Source organism: Lingula anatina, chromosome 1, assembly GCF_051362555.1.
Source record: "Lingula anatina isolate TDL-2025a chromosome 1, LinAna3.0, whole genome shotgun sequence".
Lineage (NCBI taxonomy): Eukaryota > Metazoa > Brachiopoda > Lingulata > Lingulida > Lingulidae > Lingula > Lingula anatina.
In genome coordinates this window covers 33247931-33266988 of record NC_141767.1, presented here as the reverse complement: position 1 = coordinate 33266988, position 19058 = coordinate 33247931, and the positions used below count along the sequence as shown (strand labels likewise).

General features: G+C 35.6%; 1 protein-coding gene and 1 long non-coding RNA gene across 3 annotated transcripts; both read left to right on the top strand.

Annotated features, from left to right (window-relative positions):
- The first annotated feature begins 26 nt into the window (after positions 1 to 26).
- On the top strand, positions 27 to 6403 carry LOC106178676 (protein PRRC1). 2 transcript variants are annotated; one of them, XM_087005300.1, is made up of 10 exons: positions 27 to 121; positions 668 to 779; positions 1670 to 1842; positions 2344 to 2438; positions 2782 to 2855; positions 3171 to 3331; positions 3586 to 3640; positions 3757 to 3866; positions 4204 to 4361; positions 5133 to 6403. In XM_087005300.1, the coding sequence occupies exons 2-10, from the start codon at positions 674 to 676 to the stop codon at positions 5443 to 5445; spliced, it is 1245 nt and encodes a 414-aa protein (XP_086861426.1). In that variant the 5' UTR covers positions 27 to 121; positions 668 to 673; the 3' UTR covers positions 5446 to 6403. The 2 variants fall into 2 exon arrangements, with proteins under 2 accessions (XP_086861426.1, XP_086861429.1); XM_087005303.1 differs by having other exon boundaries at positions 668 to 783; positions 1674 to 1842.
- A 7298-nt stretch (positions 6404 to 13701) lies between these two features.
- On the top strand, positions 13702 to 18942 carry LOC147764279 (uncharacterized). Its single transcript, XR_015333128.1, has 2 exons — positions 13702 to 13924; positions 16609 to 18942. It is a non-coding gene; the product is annotated as an uncharacterized LOC147764279 (long non-coding RNA).
- The last annotated feature ends 116 nt before the right edge of the window (positions 18943 to 19058 follow it).

The window sequence follows — 19058 nt, the reverse complement described above, 5'->3', positions numbered from 1 at the left end:
ACCACTGATAAGTCCACTCATTCTCTCAATTTTTCTGTGGAACAAATCAGAAATTTAATCCATTTGAAGATTGGTGTTGTTGCCACGTTGTTAGTTTATCTGACATTTATACTGATTTACGGTAGGTATTGATACTGTAGGGACATTCAGCACTTGATAGTAATTTTTTATCAAATGCATAACCATAAGATTGTATCCTAAGTATGCAAAGAAGGGAGTTTGATATATTCATATGCCTGGCGCTGACCAATATTTTATCATCCTTTCTTAGGTTTTTGCTTTTAATTAAGACTTTATGTGCAAATGGTGATCTTTTTGTCACATACACGTGTGCAACCATAATGTTAGCAGGAAATATTCAAATCAGAGGTTGCCCAGTGCAAGGTTTCAAAAAGCAGTTTTAATATGCACTTATTAAAAAATGGAAGTTTTTTCTCTGGCTTATGCCTGGAATCCTGACATAACACCTTGATGTGAAAATGATAAAATGGTAGAAGCTCCCATGTAAAGTTGAACTAGCATCTTAGCCAAACAGTTTTTAAGGAAATACGTTTTGGAAGGCTTTTTCGCTGACACCAGCATTATATTTTGGTACAATCATTTAATTATTTAGTTATCTACAAAATGATATGTCCATGTTTTTCAATTTTATTAATGAATTCTTTAGAGCAAGATGATGGAGGAAGTCACAGCCCCTGACTCCCCAGATGCTCTGGCACAGAAAGTGTCAGAGACTAATTTAGAAGAAGCCCTACAGGAGGCAGCACATGATATGAATGGTAGGTTAATAATCTTAACATCTGGTCTTGCTAAAATGAGGTACATATATAGCAGTTTCAGCAAGGCACAATTAAAATGTTTATATGGATATAGGGTCCTCAATGGATTGACCCATAGAATTCTGCCAACACAAATGATTTATGATATCCCCCTATTAAGATTATTCTGTTATTTTTAACCCAATTTAATATTAGTTCACATGTGCATTAAAAAAGAAAAAGAAAGGAAGAACAAAAACAAAACTTAAGAAGAACAAAAGTTTTAAAAGTGAAAGCAGTGATATTTTAGTAGGGGCATATGAAAAAGAAGAAAGCTACTAAATCTGTATATAGTAGACACTATCTCCTTTAACCATCTATCCCTTCAAGTCATATAAAATTTGGAGGCATGAGACTATACATTTATCATGTTGAAAAGGTGCCCATTGCTTTGTAACACTAATGTTGCATGTATCTGGTTAGAATTGTGATCTACATGATATTTTGACTCCAGTATGCTCACACTGTAGTTTAGTGAGGTTTAGCTAAAATAACTGACCACAAGGTTTACCTATAGAAGAATATATAAGTTTGCATATTTTGAAAATTGTCTGAATATATACTATATTGTGTAACCATCATTTGTTAAGCAGAAACATTGGGTACAGTGTACCTCTTTCATAATATACTGGGGTTACAAGCTGCTAGTTTATGTAAACTGCAATAAGTTTAAAACCATCTGTCAAAGACAAAATACAAATAGATTTGACTTAGCCTTTTAAAAAATGTAGCTTTCCAGATGTACAAGTCTCAGAGAGTGGTGTCAGTAAAATGTTATCAGAAACACATTGTAGTTTAGGGCAATCTGTGCTTTTATTTTAAAATAAATAACATGTGTTTGATTCTCACAGGCAGTTCAGCTGCTGGTGCCAAGTCCTCCCCAGCCAAACCTCCAGCAGCTTCCATAGCCCCACCCTCCAAGCTACCACCCCAGTTTGCTGCAGGTCTTGTGAGTCCAGGGCAGACAGCATTGGTTCCACCAGAACCCACACTGACAACCACAGGAGCGCCTGGAGCACCTCAAGTAAGGGACCATTCCCATAAACCTATTGTACTAGCTGGATCCATCTAACTCCTCAGGGATTCTCGCTAAATTGCATTCAGTTTAAGTGGCTTAAATATCTTGCACGCCCCCTCGTAACTCAAAGTACTTGAGTAAAATCAGGAAGTCTTTGTTTATGTTGGTTTGTGAGGGGGGAGGGGGTGCCAGAAAATTAAGCTGATTGCATTGTCTGCACCTTAGCGAGAGTCCCTGCTGAGATAGATTGATCCTGTGAGTACGATAAAGTTATGAGAACACAGTCTAAGGTATACTATTTAATTATGATAGATTTTTGTATGTAACATAAACGGCTATTACAATGTATATGGTAATCTGCATGTGCTAAATATCCATGCATCTTCCTTTTATTTAATTGAGATGAGGCCCTACGGTATGGGTAACATAAACTAAATTTTAGGATTTATAAAGAAGTTCATTTGCAAAAACGTTGATTTTGAAATGTAAGTATCTCCTTCTCCTCAGGCTACCACAGTCCAAGGTGCAGCTCCCAGAATTTTTACTCCTACCATTACCCCAGAACCACAGCAAGGATCACAAGCAGTGTCCTCTGATACCGGGTAATTACTATATTTACTATAATTTCTACATTTCATGGATTGCTATTTGTCACAATTATTCAAATTCACTTCATGTGCAGAAGCTCAGCGAATGCAATTATATGGGCAGTATGAAAACACAAGGTAATATTGAGAACTGCCACTTACTTAGGACCAATACATATGAAAAGTTGAACATATGAACAGAACAGTGTATTATGGAAATTATCTTTTTCACTGTGTTTATAATATAATCTGCACACTAGCTAATCCAGCATATGGGTGTATGAAGTATTCTGGATAAGTGTTATTCTGAGAACATCAATGATAAAACAAACGGGTCGAATTTGTATCCTTATTTCAGTCCTGCTGTGCCGTCAAGTGTGAATGCAGCAGGTGTGCCAACACAATCCCCAGCACAATACTACTCTGCTCCAGGTGAGAGACCATTAGACTTTTTTAACTTATAAAAGGTCTTGACTTAATGCATATATGTCATTTGTACAAAAAAAGGTCCCAAATATTTATGTTTTATTTTTTATTTAAGATAGAACGTGTTCAAATTGTAAGTTTTCAGTTCTGGGAATAATCAAATTGAAACTATGACAGAATTGGTAAGAATGCCAAATAAATGTAAAAAAAAAAGCTTTTAAAAATTGATTGAAACAAAGGCAATTTATATGATCTATCAAATAATTTTTATCTTTTTCTCAAAATTTGTCTATTCTGAAATATAAAAATCCATTTCATTAGGGCCCATGCAGACGCCCCATGAAGCTAGTGCATCCATCAATGTCCCTGATGAACAGCAGACACAGATGTCTAGCTCAGAACAAAGTAGCAGTGAGGGTGGAGGGATATTTGGCTGGTTTAAGAACAGTGAAATAATGCACAAAGTCATGGAGAAAACAAAGGTGAGAAACAAAGTCTAAACAATTATGATAGAAGAAAGAGGTACACATTTTAATGTTAATTGTATGTGAACTTTGTTTGCTAAAATCTGATATCATTTTTATCAGTCAGAATATATGACAGGTTGATCAGTAATACAACAAAATTTAACATTGAGAAGTGAGACAGGTTAAGATAATTAAAATTTATTGAAGGGCCAAAACATTATTCTGGATATTTATTGTGGTATTCTAAACAATGAATATTTTATTTTCAGAGTTCTGTTGAGTCTATGATAACGACATTAGATCCAGGAATGAAGCAAGTTATATGTAAGTATGTGAAGGCAGTTGTAACATGAAGTTCTCAGTCTAAAGATTTTTTTTTTTTTTTTTTTTTTTTTTGATTGAGGGTTTAACCTTTGTTGATGGTGTGTGAATTATTTCAGATGCAAGTGGAGATGTAGATATTGTTGTCACCTCGGACAAAGATGTCAAAGTGGGACCCGTAAGGGACGCTTTCCTGGAGGTTTTTGGCAAAGCATCTGTCACAGGAAAGGTAGGTTGGAATGGTTAGAATAGAAAAAGCAGTTTATTCTTATAGAGAACAGTGGTGTCATAGCAATTATTTTGTTTGGTATCTGGAGGAGATGGCAAGTGTTTTAGTTCTCGGATATAACGTCATTCATATCTGAGAATAACCTAGAAAATATGTAATTGAAATGATTATTTGCAGTAATTATTTTGCAGTAGAAATGATTAATACATCTATGTCCAACATATTACCTTTGTTACCATGGATTCCCTTCAGTTTAATTAGCAAGACTGTGGCTGTGTCTAATTGCCTCAATCTTTCCATGCTAATGATACTTTAAGGAGTGATCCTCTTTCTCCAGGCAAGCCAACCAAGCATAGCACCCCAGCCAGTGGGCTATACAGCTGGGTTTAAAGGTGCAGAGGAGAGAATACAGAATTTGAGAAGAAATGGCACGATACATGAAAAACAACCTGCCGTCTCTGTTGAAAACTTCATTGTCGAAATGTTGCCTGACAAGTACGTGTTACTACGTATTGGTCCTTATTTTGTCATTAACTGATCAAAATGCCAGCCATGTTTTAATGGTGGAGTTATGGTTTTGTGAAAAATTTATGGCTTTGTATACTGCTTTGCATTAATTAAGCTTTTTGTAACAGTGATATTAATATTTTTGATATGCCAGCCCTTTATTACTCCATATTTGACAAATCTGTATATTGAAAAAGTACAGTGCATGAATATATTTTCATCTGCAGATTATTATTTAAAAAAGCCAATTTTAATCTTCTTTTCTTCTTCCAATTTGGTTTCTTAAGATGCAAGAATTCCTTGTGCATATATCCTTTTTGTAAATTTGTTTTCACTTACTCCCCTTAATTTGCAAAGACACTTGCAGTACAAGTCACTTAGTGCACCTGGTACACTTAGAATGAGAAAAAAAATTACAAGAGAAGGACATATCCCTGTGTAACGTAATTACTCACATTCTTGACGAAGAGATTTCCTAGAAATGTGTTCTCATTCATCTTGATTGTGCAAAAGAATCTGTCCTTACACGAAACAAGTGCCTTGTTAACAGTTTCTATCATTTTAAGCAATTAGTTTTTATCATTGTCACTTTTCACTTAGAAGCACTTCGTGTGGAAATCTAATTTTTGATGATATTCTGTTATGAGCTATCAGTCATTGTACATTCTACTATCATAAAGCAAGGCTCAACTTTTTTAAATATAGGAGAATACCTTACTATTTCAGATTTTTAAAAATATATGTATCTATGTATTTTAGGTGGTTTGATGTAGGCTGTATCCTACTAAGAGATCCAGGGCACCAGATAGAACTACAGACATTCACTCAGGCCACCCCAGTACCCGTGGACCTGGTTTTAGAGGCCCAGGACCTCACTCCTGCTGACTATAACCTGCGGTGGTCAGGTCTCTCTGTGACAGTTGGAGAACTTATCAATAGGAAAAACCCCCAGATCAGTCACTCAGACTGGCATGTCCAGTACTGTGGGATAAGCAGGAGGGAGCTGGTTTATAAAGCGGCAAAGTCAATAGCATGGATGTACATGCAGAGACTTGGCACTGTGCCCCTTTGAAGATTCTGGTGTAGGGTTTTTTTTCTCTGTATATATATATATAAATATTTTATCATTTCTTTGATTTTGGAGTGTTTACACTCTTAAAACATCTGATTAGAGAATATACCACTTGAGTCCGTCTCATTTCTATATCTGCACATACAGATGTTTTGGCAATCCATGACGTTCATTCAAATGATGAAGTGCTGGAAGTGTTATTGTAGAAATATGTGTATGCTGAGAACAAGTGGTATAATTGTGGCATAATTAAAAGTGTATATATACTTAAAGAGCTTAGTAGTAATCAAATTCATGCACTATAGTAAAAGAAGACTAAATTGAGTTTTATTTAATTAAATTTAACCAGATTAAAGATAATATCTGTGCATACATGCAAATGTTGGTATCATTGCAAAAATGACAATTAGGTGTAAAGCACTTGTGATGGATTTGAAGTGATAGTAAATGATAGGTCATTGATAAAAGGCAAGTCTCATAATGACAATTTAGTAACCAAGTCCATGTTATATTTGTATTGTACTGTTATAGAATGTTATTGATTTATCATGTTTTACTCATGGGAATACATGAGGAATTGCCATCGGGTAATGCAGGATTGTCTTCTGTGAATATTTTGGGAAGCAATTGTACTTTGCAGTGGGAAATAACATAATATTGCAAATAAACGTCAAAATAACCCTGGAGGAAGTGGTGATGAAATGTCAAATTAGCTGTGGGAATTGCAAATGGGTTATTTATTGAAGGTGATTATAAAGAACCATGGTTTTAAAGAAATAACTTGGCCAGATCATTCATCATGGACTGGGAGAAACTATTTATACATTTATAGTAGACAAGTAGAGCTTTTGTATCTCAGCACAAATGACCTATTAAAATCAAAAATTATTCTGTAGGTTTTCCATTGAAAATGTCAAAATGTTTTACAGTTTGTAAATATACATTGCTAATTCATAAAGTTATGGTTCTTCTGTTAGTCAGAATGCGTGTTGACTTAAGACTTGAAAGAGCTCCTGGGGAGATCCCACCAAAGAAGGGATAAATTGTTTTACCAAGATTTAAAAAATACCTCTGAGCTTTAAGTATTTATATCTGTGGAAATTCTCAATAATGACTTGGGATAGACTGCAAAATTGGGTCAATTGACGATTAAACTACTTGCCTTTCCTCAATTGTAATTTCAATCATAAATTTTGATTGTTAATTCCATTTAATGTTGAGTCGGATCCGGGATGTTTTATCCTAAGGACATCTGTAGATGTATCCTATTATAAATTTAATCACCAAAACAATGCACTGAAAGTTACAAGTTATTTTCCGTAAGGTAAAAGGTGGGTAAGTTCCTGAACTTTACTTGGAATTAAAATGCCGATTTCACTACGAAGACTCAACATTTTTTCCATTTATAGAAGATTGAATTCAGAACACAGCAACGTAGTGTGAGAAATTTAGACGAGGAAATAAAATCGGGCTTGTGAAGGAAGTGAAGGGCCTACGCATTCGTGTGCAATGGTGTTTAGCAAAAATATTAGAGGAAGAATATCGGACGTTTATTACAGTCACGCCATCGTTTTTTTTTTTTTTTTTTTTTCACTTCATGGCCTCGGTCAAAGTAAGCAATGGACTTTAAGAAGTTATTCAGAATGTTACACGATTTGATGTGTAACATAGAACATTATCATTTTTAATCAAAGAGAACTTTACGTACGTACGAGATGGATATAATTGAAAGATAATTTATCCTTACGCCACACGCATTTTCGATTTGTGGCAAGCCCATTATACATGCTGAAGGGGTTTTGACATGTTTTAAAGACATTTCTTTAAGCTAAAAATCTTATCTTAATATTAGTGCAATAAGCTAAATACTTTTAAAGCAAAACATTCCTTATTTACTGTTGTATTCGCCACCACGCGTTTCTGCGCACAAATCATTTATCAATTTTCCTGTTTTGAGATGGTTTCCGAACTCGGTAACCAAGACATGAAAATAGGCACGGTTGATGAGTAGGGTGTGAATTACAAGCTGGTGCAAGCCTTTGGTTTTACTTTTCTGATTGGTCTGTTGTCCGCGTCGTCGCCGTCGCTGTTGCTGTCTGACACATGACGTTCGCCCCATAAGTTCCACTTCATATTTTTGTTTTACTTTAAATTTACTGAGTGCCTTTTTTATGTAAAGAGGCAGGTTGCTTTCAAAATTCGACACAATTCGTTTACATTTACGGTAATTATTCCGTTGTTTTTTTGTTTTTTTTGGCCACAATTTTGGTAAGGTTCGCCCCATAAGTTCCAAACCGTATTTTTGTTTTACTTTAAATTCACTGAATGTTTTTGTTTGTTTAAAGAGGCAGGTTGATTTCGAAAGTTATTTACGGTAATTATTCTTTTTTTTTTCACAATTTTTGGTGACGTTTGTCCCATAACTGCCAAACCGTTTTTTTATTTTATTTTTTTTTTTTTGTGATTTTTTTTCACTTTTTCACACATTAGCATTTGCAGTAGCTTTTACATCCCATGAATCACTAGATAGTTTTTCAATGTTCATGTTACCTGTCGTACATAATGGAAGAGGGTAAGAGTGGTTATGCTTCTTTAAAGCAATATGTAACAGTGCATCAAAATTGGCAAAAACATTATTTGGTGCACTTTTTTTTCTGTGTAATATCTGAACATTTGTCAGCTTTGCTGCCTTGTTCCCTGTATGGTGTCTGTATATTTGCCAGCTCTGCTGTCTAGTTTCTTTAGGAGATATGAGCCCATAATAGCGACATTCCACTAAACAAAAGTATTTATTTGTTTGTTTCCTGTTAATTTCGTACAGGTAAGTAAGTCATTCAAGAGAATTTCACCGGATTGACGCACTTATTGATTTGATTAAATAAGCTAAAGAGGCGATATCTGTTCGTGAGATCTGTTTTTCATTGATATTTTAGCTTTCGACAAAAAAATGCTGCTGTTTCGTCTTCAGCTCGATATATGATCACACATGATCAAGGGATATAATAGACTTATAAGGCGGCATTTACCACACAACCTCAGAAGCAGAATTTTTGGTTTATATGTGACACTTCTTATCGCCTACATTGAAAATTATCATTTATTAATGACGAAAAATAATAAGATACAAAAATCCAATAATAGGGAAAGAATCAAACATCCCCCTTATTATAGGCCTATAACTGCCATAATATTAGTAGGTTAATGAGTGCAACCAAGATTAATTAAGAAAAATATGTGAAACTACAACTGCTATTGGAGCAAAAAGTTGGCAAATGAAAAATAAAGGCCATTCTGTTTTGTGAATTAAGGATAATGATAATGGTCCATAAGATATGAAGCCAATCATCGAAAAACGATTGCACAATTCCAAATAATGGTTGAGTTTCACGTCACGCAATTCCCTTAAAAGGTTAGGTCGAAATTTTTAATTAGGAGTTTCTATTTCTTTAATCAAAATAATAATAATAATAATAATAATAATAATAATAATAATAATAATAATAATACTCTTTCCTCTGTTTAGATCAAAGCTCAAGTTATTCAGAATGTTACACGATTTGATGTGCAACATAGAACAATATCATTTTTAATCAAAGAGAACTTTACGTACGTACGAGATGGATAAAATTGAAAGATAATTTATCCTTACGCCACATGCATTTTCGATTTGTGGCAAGCCCATTATACATGCTGAAGGGGTTTTGACATGTTTTAAAGACATTTCTTTAAGCTAAAAATCTTATCTTAATATTAGTGCAATAAGCTAAATACTTTTAAAGCAAAACATTCCTTATTTACTGTTGTATTCGCCACCACGCGTTTCTGCGCACAAATCATTTATCAATTTTCCTGTTTTGAGATGGTTTCCGAACTCGGTAACCAAGACATGAAAATAGGCACGGTTGATGAGTAGGGTGTGAATTACAAGCTGGTGCAAGCCTTTGGTTTTACTTTTCTGATTGGTCTGTTGTCCGCGTCGTCGCCGTCGCTGTTGCTGTCTGACACATGACGTTCGCCCCATAAGTTCCACTTCATATTTTTGTTTTACTTTAAATTTACTGAGTGCCTTTTTTATGTAAAGAGGCAGGTTGCTTTCAAAATTCGACACATTTCGTTTACATTTACGGTAATTATTCCGTTTTTTTTTTTCTTCTTATCGCCTACATTGAAAATTATCATTTATTAATGACGAAAAATAATAAGATACAAAAACCCAATAATAGGGAAAGAATCAAACATCCCCCTTATTATAGGCCTATAACTGCCATAATATTAGTAGGTTAATGAGTGCAACCAAGATAAATTAAGAAAAATACGTGAAACTCAGGGGCGGATCCAGGGATATTTTCTGACAGTCTTCCAAATTATCTTTGTTAATCCATCCTCCATTTTTGACCGTCTTAATCCATCCTCCATTTTTGACCGACAGAAAACATTAGATACCCGTCAATGTAAACTTAAAAATCTGACCGTCTTCCGGAAGACCCAGAAGACGGCCTAAATCCGCCCCTGAAACTACAACAGCTATTGGAGCAAAAAGTTGGCAAATGAAAAATAAAGGCCATTCTGTTTTGTGAATTAAGGATAATGATGATGGTTCATAAGATATGAAGCCAATCATCGAAAAACGATTGCACAATTCCAAATAATGGTTGAGTTTCACGTCACGCAATTCCCTTAAAAGGTTAGGTCGAAATTTTTAATTAGGAGTTTCTTTAATCAAAAAAAAAATAATAATAATAATAATAATAATACTCTTTCCTCTGTAAAGATCGAAGCTCAATCATGAATATGCATTTTTACACCACTTCACTGACTTCAAATGTTTTAAACTAATATTAAAGTGCAATTTTCCGAGAACGAGGTTGGTTGTTATTTTATGTTTTGGTGTCAACAGATCTAGAGGGCCTAGAAAGTAAATGGAATTCACGTACATGTCGATTTTGAAAACTATGTAAATCGTACGTTTATTACAGCCCCGCCATCGTTATTTTTTTCCTTCATGACCTCAGTCGTAGTAAAGCGATGAACTTTAAAAGTTATTCGAAAATATTACACGTTTTGATGTGTAGTATAGCTCATAATGATTATTTTCAACCAAAGAGACCTCGTCATACACCCGACTCGGGCATAATTTAAAGATAAACCTTACGCCACACACATTTTCGATTTGTGTTTCAAAATAACTAAATCCTTTTCCGTTTTGATGGCAAGCCCATCATACATGCTTAAAGGGGTTCGAAATGTTATAAAGACATTTCCTTTATGTAAAAATCTTATCTTAATATTGAGGCAATAAGGTCAATACATATAGAACAAACATTCCTTATTTACTGTTGTAGGCTATTAACCACCAGACGCTTCTGCACACAAAGTGGGCAATCATTTATCAATTTCCCTGTTTCGAAATTGGTGTGAGTTATCGGTTTCCGAGCTCCGTAACTAAGAGACATTTCCCACAGATATTTAGATCGATCTATCCCCCTGGGAAGTCTCACTAGATTGCTGTCAGCTCGACTGGCTTAAATGTCTGTCCCGCCTACTAAAGGAAGCTGAGAGCAATTTATCGTGAACCCCCAGAGAGTAAGGTCGATCCAGATGGATCGATCTAAATCTGTGGGAACCCAGTCTAAGATATTATCATGAAAATAGCCATGGTTGGCGAGTAGGGTGTGAATTACAAACCCGTACTAGCCTTGGGTTTTACTGTTACTTTAGGAGATATGAGCCCATAATTACGACGTTCCAATAAACAAAGGCAGGAATTCGTTTCTATATTGATAATTTCATACAGGTAAATAAGCCATTCCAGAGAATTTTACCGGATTGCAATACTTACGTATTTATTTGATTAAATAGGCTTAGGAGACGATAAAAAAGGTGTCAATATCCGTTCGGGAGCGGCTTGAGATCTGTTTGTCATTGATATTTCAGAATTCAAAAAAATAAAAAAAAAATGATGCTGCTGTTATGTTTTCAGCTCGATATATGATCACACATGATCAAGGCATGCCGGAAGGTGCTATCTATAATAGACTTACAAGGCGGCATTTACCACACAACCTCAAAAGCAGATTTTTTGGCCTATAAATGACACTTCTTATCGCCTACATTCTGTTTTGTGAATTAAGGATAATGATAATGGTTCACAAGAAAGGAAGCCAATAATCGAAAAACGATTGCACAAACACTGCGTGTCAGATAGGCCTACTTCTCAAGTCCTGGTTAATTCCAAATAATGGTTGGGTTTCGCGTCACGCAATTCGCTTAAAAGGTTTGGACGAAAAATCTAATAAAAAGTTTCTTTTTCTTTAATCAAATTGAAAACAAATACCGTCCCTTTGTTGAGGCCGAAGCTCAATCATACCTCATGAATATGCGTTTTTTAGAACCACTCCACCGTCTTCAAATGGTTTAAACTTAATTTTAAAAACTGCAATTTTCCGAGAACGAGGTTGGTTGTTATTTCATGTCTTTAAAAGAGTGTTTTGACGTTAATAGAGTGCTAAAAGGAAAATGGAATTCACGTAACTGTCCTTTATAAATTCCTAGGTACAACAACAACAGAACGTTGTATTATTTATTTTATGATTTTTATATCTTTTCAATGTCCGTCTTAATTCCTTAGAGAAATTGAAAGAAAAGCAAAACAATTAATATTAATAATATTAATTTCTCCCTTTCTCTTGTATGAACTTTTCAGAGTTGGCCATTTTCAGTTAACCATCGATGCATCTATCTGAAAGGCCTTTGTGACATACAAAATGAACTTATATACAAAGCGTGATTAACGTGTTAATCGTCTGGCGATATCCTTAACACATAAATGTCGATTTTGAAAACTGTGTAAATTGATCTTTTTTCAATTACCTTATAAAATTTGCGTATATAATGTATTCTTTTAAACAACATTAGTTGCATGACATTGGACATTACGAACAGTGGCTCGGAATAACTACAAAGGAGTATGGCTTTTCTTATGGACGAAAATGATGCAGAATAAGCAAATAATTCCTCCACTATATCATTAGCCTGTTGGGGTTACAGAGATTTATCACTGTACTAGTACTTTCACAATAATGAAATTGAAGGATGTCCATTTTCAAGCGAAGTGAAAATACAGGAAGTTGATGTAGATGTAATTTGTTCACCTATCTTTAGCCCAGTTTGGGCCTGTCAAACTAATGAAGAGTAAAGGTTATCTTCAAAATATTTCATCATAAAGCATTCCTTAGTTTGGGACTCTTCAAAGCAATGGTTGGTAAGGACTTTTTATCCGTGTACAGATGTCAAAATACCTTTCAAAGTGAATTATAAAAAAATCAAAAGACCTCTTAAGTTTCCAAGAGATATAGTAAACATACGGATATTATTAGACTTAGCCTGCCTTTCTGATTCACTAAATGTCACATTATTTGACACTTTACACAGATATAGCGGCAATGTTTAGTGTCGGAAATGGCGGCAGGTGGTGCGAAATGAGTTTCTAACGAGTGCACTGTTCATTAAGCAGATGTGATAATATGAAATACAATTTGTAACGCGAGAAACTTAAGTTCGCTGACCGACGTTTGTGTATTGTCACATATCTCCTGTTAAAAATGTTCGTCAGAGGTCACCCAAGTATGAGAGGACACTGGAAACTCACCTCTCAACTATCAATAAAACATGATATTAGCCGCGAGTTGAGTTTCCAGAGTCCTCTAGCAGAAGCCTTTAGGGTTTCCCTTATCACGCACTAAAATGATATTGACGGGCAATGATAAATATATAATGAAGCGTAATTTCATAGCTGCATCAATTAAGCACCTACTAATTATAAAGCCCAGGTTGGTGTTGTCGTTTTCATTATTATTTCATTATGGATTTTCAATATGAAACGTAAATCCCAGTGTGTAAGAAAGCCACACCCCGGGTTTACTAACTGATACCCGGAACTGTATGACGACCTATGGATTATTAATAGACTGTAGGGAGTGCCACGCGTTTATCTAAACACATGACTTGACCTGCTGTTTATCTTTTAAATTGTTGTAATTACACATTGCACTAATTATATATTAGCCCGATGCAGTTCCTTCAAGTGAAAAAATGATACGAGTTTCCCACGTTAATGCTGTACTTTCAACCTTCTAACAGTTAGAAATCTCTCTGGGTTTTCAACATCCAATATGTCCTACACTATGTCATTTCCGTCTTGAGTCTCTGAGGAATTGTATACAAAGCCAATGCCTTCTGCAAATATCCGGGCTGATTGGCCAGCAATGCGTGGTCTGTGTGAATAGTTTACGTCAATCAGTTGTCGCCTGTTTGCATCTCTCCGCCTTCTTGGGCCTACCCACTTTGCGACTGGAAAGTGAATCCCGTTTCCATAGGAACTATTTCTTTATATATTATTACAGCGTTCGGCTTGCATGCTTCAAAGTTGCCTGGAGTTGTCAATTAGGAAAATACAATAGGAGTGGGAAATATATACAAGGTAGGACTTGTTGTACTGTCAAGTTTCAATTTAACAACGTTTTCTTAGTCTCCCTCTCTCTTTTTTTTCTTTTTGGCTTTGCACCATTTTCTGTGAAGTAATATCTTACTTGCACTTTGTCTTCATCAATGGGCTGTTTAAATTGACCAAAGTGAAATTCCGTAAGACCATTTTACAAACTAGTCTGCCAAAGATACTGCACTCGCTAAGAGCGGATGGAATGGCAAAATGCCTTTCTTTTTATTTTTCGAAATCGAATTATACTAATAGATACAACAATGTGTTTTTAAAAAGGTGCTTAAAAGGTTTTATGTATATAAAAATTCAGCAAACTAATTAGTTCCCCCTAATTTTTAGAAACAATGGATGTCGCATCAGTATACATTTTGTTACCACCGAGACCATAGAAACAGATGTTCCAAACCATGATTCCAAATCTTTGTTATACTAAAGTCTTTGTTATAGTAAAATATGAAAGTGTCCAAGTTGGACAGCTCTTTTCATTTTGTTTTCATTGCCACCATGGGTAAAGCCATCGTGGCCGTTTTGAACATTCAGCTTATTGATTGTTTTTGCGCAAACTGTACAGTGACATGGGGCAATCTTTGGGATGAATACAAGATACTGAAGTTTAAACAATGCATCCATTTCGACCGAACCTCAAAATCGAATGATTGTTGATTCTTTTGTCATTATCTTAAAGGAAAATGTGCAATGCTTGGAAATATTTTGCGAGTTTTAGTATGCATTGCTTTCGCAATGAACAAGATCTTCACAGCTTTTTGATTGGTGTAATAGAAATGGGATGTGCCATATATTGAATCGAAGACTTGTGATAAAGATATTGCTCTGAGGGAAAAAATGGTTATTTCAAGATCAAAATATATTCTTCTGTTTGCTTCACACAATTGATTGAAATATGAAAGCGTATGAAATATGATTTTATTGTAGAAAACGAATAGTTACGTGTGAGATAACGTCACCTGGTATATGTCAGAGAACCATTTTATCGAAAAGCACCCCTGAAACTGAATAAAGCGTATATCCGCACGATCAATAACATCTCTAGTAATGTATGTTTTAATTAATAAAGTGTCATGTTTTACTTTTGAGATTAAAGAAATATAAACAGCCATTAAGCCCACTTAAAACTGCAATCCGATATTCTCACAACGATCTGAGTACTGACACCGTATAACATTTCGTAATTGCAGTGTAACCTCTCACAGCCTGCTCCACTTAACGTGGCAAAAGTTCTGGGAAAAGAAAAAGCATTTGTGAAATTGCATATTTACAAGATGATACTGGTTTTTATGAAAGTAGCGAAATGCAAACACCACACCACTTGACTTCTCCATTTACTCAATCATATTACGTTATTGGCACATCAAATTGAAAAATGCGAACGATTCTCAAGAAAGTGTTGATTGTCATGCAACCTCTGGTCTCCGAAAATAATGAACAAAAAGGGGATATTCGCGTGTCAGTGCGAAGATTAAACACTTGCTGGGGTAGAATTACTATGCATGATCGCTAAAGGTTATAAATCCGTTATTAAATGTGTGTGGTTTACCAAAATGACACGACGTGAAGGGTCTTGATATTTCTTCTCAAATAACCATAAACGTATGGGTAATATAAACGCTAAGCTCATTAAAATGGTTTCTTTTCTTTATTAGGCTTGTTATTCCAAACCGTAATGAAAATTGTTATGAGAAAACATCATTGTGACTCAATGGTCGCAGTTTGGTTACTGATTGCAAGAACATTGGCTTATTAGGGACCATTCCCAGACTCTGTCGTACTAACCGTGGATCGATCTATCTCCAAGGGGATTCTCGCTAAACTGCAATCAACTTAAGCGGCTAAGATGTCTTTCACGCCTACTGAATCTGCTAGGGGTAATTAATCATCGTTTAGCAGCTTGAGTAGGTGTGCCAGACATCTAAGCCTCTTAAGCTGAAAGCAATTTAGCGAGAAACCCCTTGGAGATAGATCGATCCTGTTAGATCTATCTAGGTATGGGAACCCAGTTTTATACGAGAGGGCCAGATTCAGGTCTAGAGGTGGCCTCTCTTTTGAGAGATAACTTGAAACGGCAAGGGTATGCTATAGTGTACAGATTTATTTCAAATATGACTCTGAAGCTCAGGGTGTGCCCTAAACACTCTCAGCATCATGGTTCCCCCATACCAGAACAAGTAACTTGTGGCAAGCATGCTTTACACTTAAAAATCAGGAAAAATCCGATTGTCGTATACCACTCATACATGGGGGCCTACTTCTGCTTTTTGATCTTTTTCTCTACAGTTCAGATATCATTTTTTCAATTTTAAAAAACCTACCCCCTTCTCATCTATTTTGTACTCTGGCGGTTTGGTGCCCCCTCAGCCATGGTGCCCAAAGCATGTACTGAGTCTGTTTACACAAAAATCCGGCCCTGAGAGAGAGAGAGAGAGAGAGAGAGAGAGAGAGAGTCGGTGCGTGTACATGCAGTAACAGTGCAGAGGACCCGAACAATAAATTACTACCATAAAGTTTACGCAAATGTCTTGAAAGGCTCCAGCTCTACCAAATAAAACATATCTACTGCTCATCAATTGTCACTTTTCTCCGTTATATTTACTTATACCACCGTTCAGCATTAACAATAACTAACCAATTCTTTTCTTTATTTACCACAGGTGCATCATCTGTACAAATATGGACCAATTACGCCAATTACTGAACCAATATCCTCATCACTTTCTCGTGGTCACCATGGTCCTTTGCGTTTTACCATTGTCCACAGACGCCTTCATGCGCCCGTACTTTGATTGCCGTTTATGTATGTACAGAAGCCATGACATGGGCTGCTGGACCAGATGCTCCCAGAGAGGCGTTGGGGTAATACCTTTTCAAAGCGCGGGAAAGCGTGTTTGGGACACCAATTTGGAACCGACAGAAGACGAACCCGATAAAAGGGACATTTCTAGACGGGACTGCTTCAGAGTTTGCCTAGCCAGTGATAACCCGTCTCTGTGCAGGCAAGGTTGTGTTTTCAACCAAAACATCATCCCCTACTATAAGAGAAGCGATGTCTCGGACGAAGACCACCTTGAACAGCCTACCAAACGCTTTCCAGTGGAATTCATGATGTGCGATTATTGTTACAGAAGGAGATATGCAATCTTTTACGACTCACGGTGCTCCATTTGTTTCAGAACAAGTCGGGCCTTTAGGCGCCCATCTTACTATCGTTAAACAAATAGCTTGTTAGTTTATTGATCCGTTTACTTTACCGTTAACAAAACTGAGCATGTGAAAGCCACACGCCCAAAATCATGTATATTTTTTTGCATATGGTTATTATTAAATTGATGAAATTATCCTAGAGTTACTGGGGTTACGGCTTGTGTGAATTAAGGTTTTGACTCATCACAGGCTCACGATTAAGGGAATACAGTGGTACTGAATTTAGAGTCAATCAGACAATGTTTCGAAGTCTAATATACGTGTATCATTGGCCACGCGGTTGTGACATGCTTTATTGTAACTTGAATAGTAAATTGATGTAGCAACAAGTATTATGAACTCATTTGCACACAGTAAACCAATGTACCCTATTGTAATATCTATTGTATCATGCCAAATGTCGAAGTTTGAAAACGATCGTTGCAAACGGTAGTCTGACGTCTTCTGGGATAAACGGGAATTGACCAGGTTAGAATCAACGTAAGATAAAGTATTTGAAAAGTTAATATTTTTAGTATCGAGGAAAAGGGAAGTTTAGACATTAACTTTTTTTTATTAAAAAATGTCTTTTGTAAGATATATAATTGTTTTTGTTGGGAATTACATGTGGTGTTATGAAGACTGAACTCTTTTCTTTCCGAGTATCACAGTTGTCAGATTTTAACTCATTCACTTTGAAATATTATCGACATGTGATCAAGTAAGCTACTTTACGTCTGTCTTTATTGCTTATTATATAGATTAAAAAACGCAATCAAAATATCTCGGAGAATACAAAAAGAATTAAATATAGAGTTTATGACACGGAGTTTTATAACACTCCACATATTTGTTTTAACATGTACATGCCTGCATATCGTAGTGTTTCATCGTTTCGGTGGAATTTAAGTATTTATTGTATAGTCAGTCATTGTAGCTTTAGAAATAAGATCAATTTGAAATCTATACATGCATACAACAGACGGTGTCATTCTTCTTTTTTTACGGATGGGGATTTGAATACAAAGGTACACTGTCATTGTGAAGGAGGAAGGGAAAAGCAAAATCCTAAAGAAACAAAACAAATTTTCATTTCCTAGGAGAATTTCACGAGCCAAGTCCGCAAGTAATATAACGGGCTGTTTAAACAAAATGTACTCACAATTGATGCATACGTCAATTAAACAGCCGAGATTTGAATGCCTCGGAAAATGAAATTATTGCACTCTCTTTGAACTAGACAAAACTACAATTAACCTGCTTTGGAGCTTGTTGCTTTATATTCAGATATAGAATAGATGCTTTTATTGATGGGATAGGATAAGAGGCTGAAAACATACAACACGATAAAGGTACCAAATCTGGTATAGGGTAGATACAAGATATTAGCCAGGAACTGAAAAGCATCAATCCATCACGATTGTGATATTTTGGACATCAAAAGGATTTTTCTTGCCTCAAGCGTTTTCTGTTCAGTTCCAGACGTGGCATCTAGCCTACACTGTTAGAAGTGATCATCTCAAGAAACATGAATTATAGACCTAATCACGCCAGGTTTTCGAGCCTAAAATGGTAAAATAATAAGAGACGTACAGATGTACTAGTATAATAAGGCTGGGTTTTGCAGAAGAATTCCAACGTTCACAAGAACACGGGTGTAACCAACCCATTATCGGGCAAGATGATAACTCTTTATCAATTGATTATGGTTAGTAGTTCTTAATCAACATTTTTGTTCATTTTATGATTTATTGTTTTTTTCTTCTGAAAATTTTTGTTCAGATTAAAGCAATGTAGAAATTCCATTACATTGGTTTCCAATTACTCACACGACATCTTTACTGTAATATGGGCAACCAGTTGCATATTCGGCAATTCCCTGAAGAGAGCATCCCGTAGCGAGTTCTGCTGGGAGTGGCAG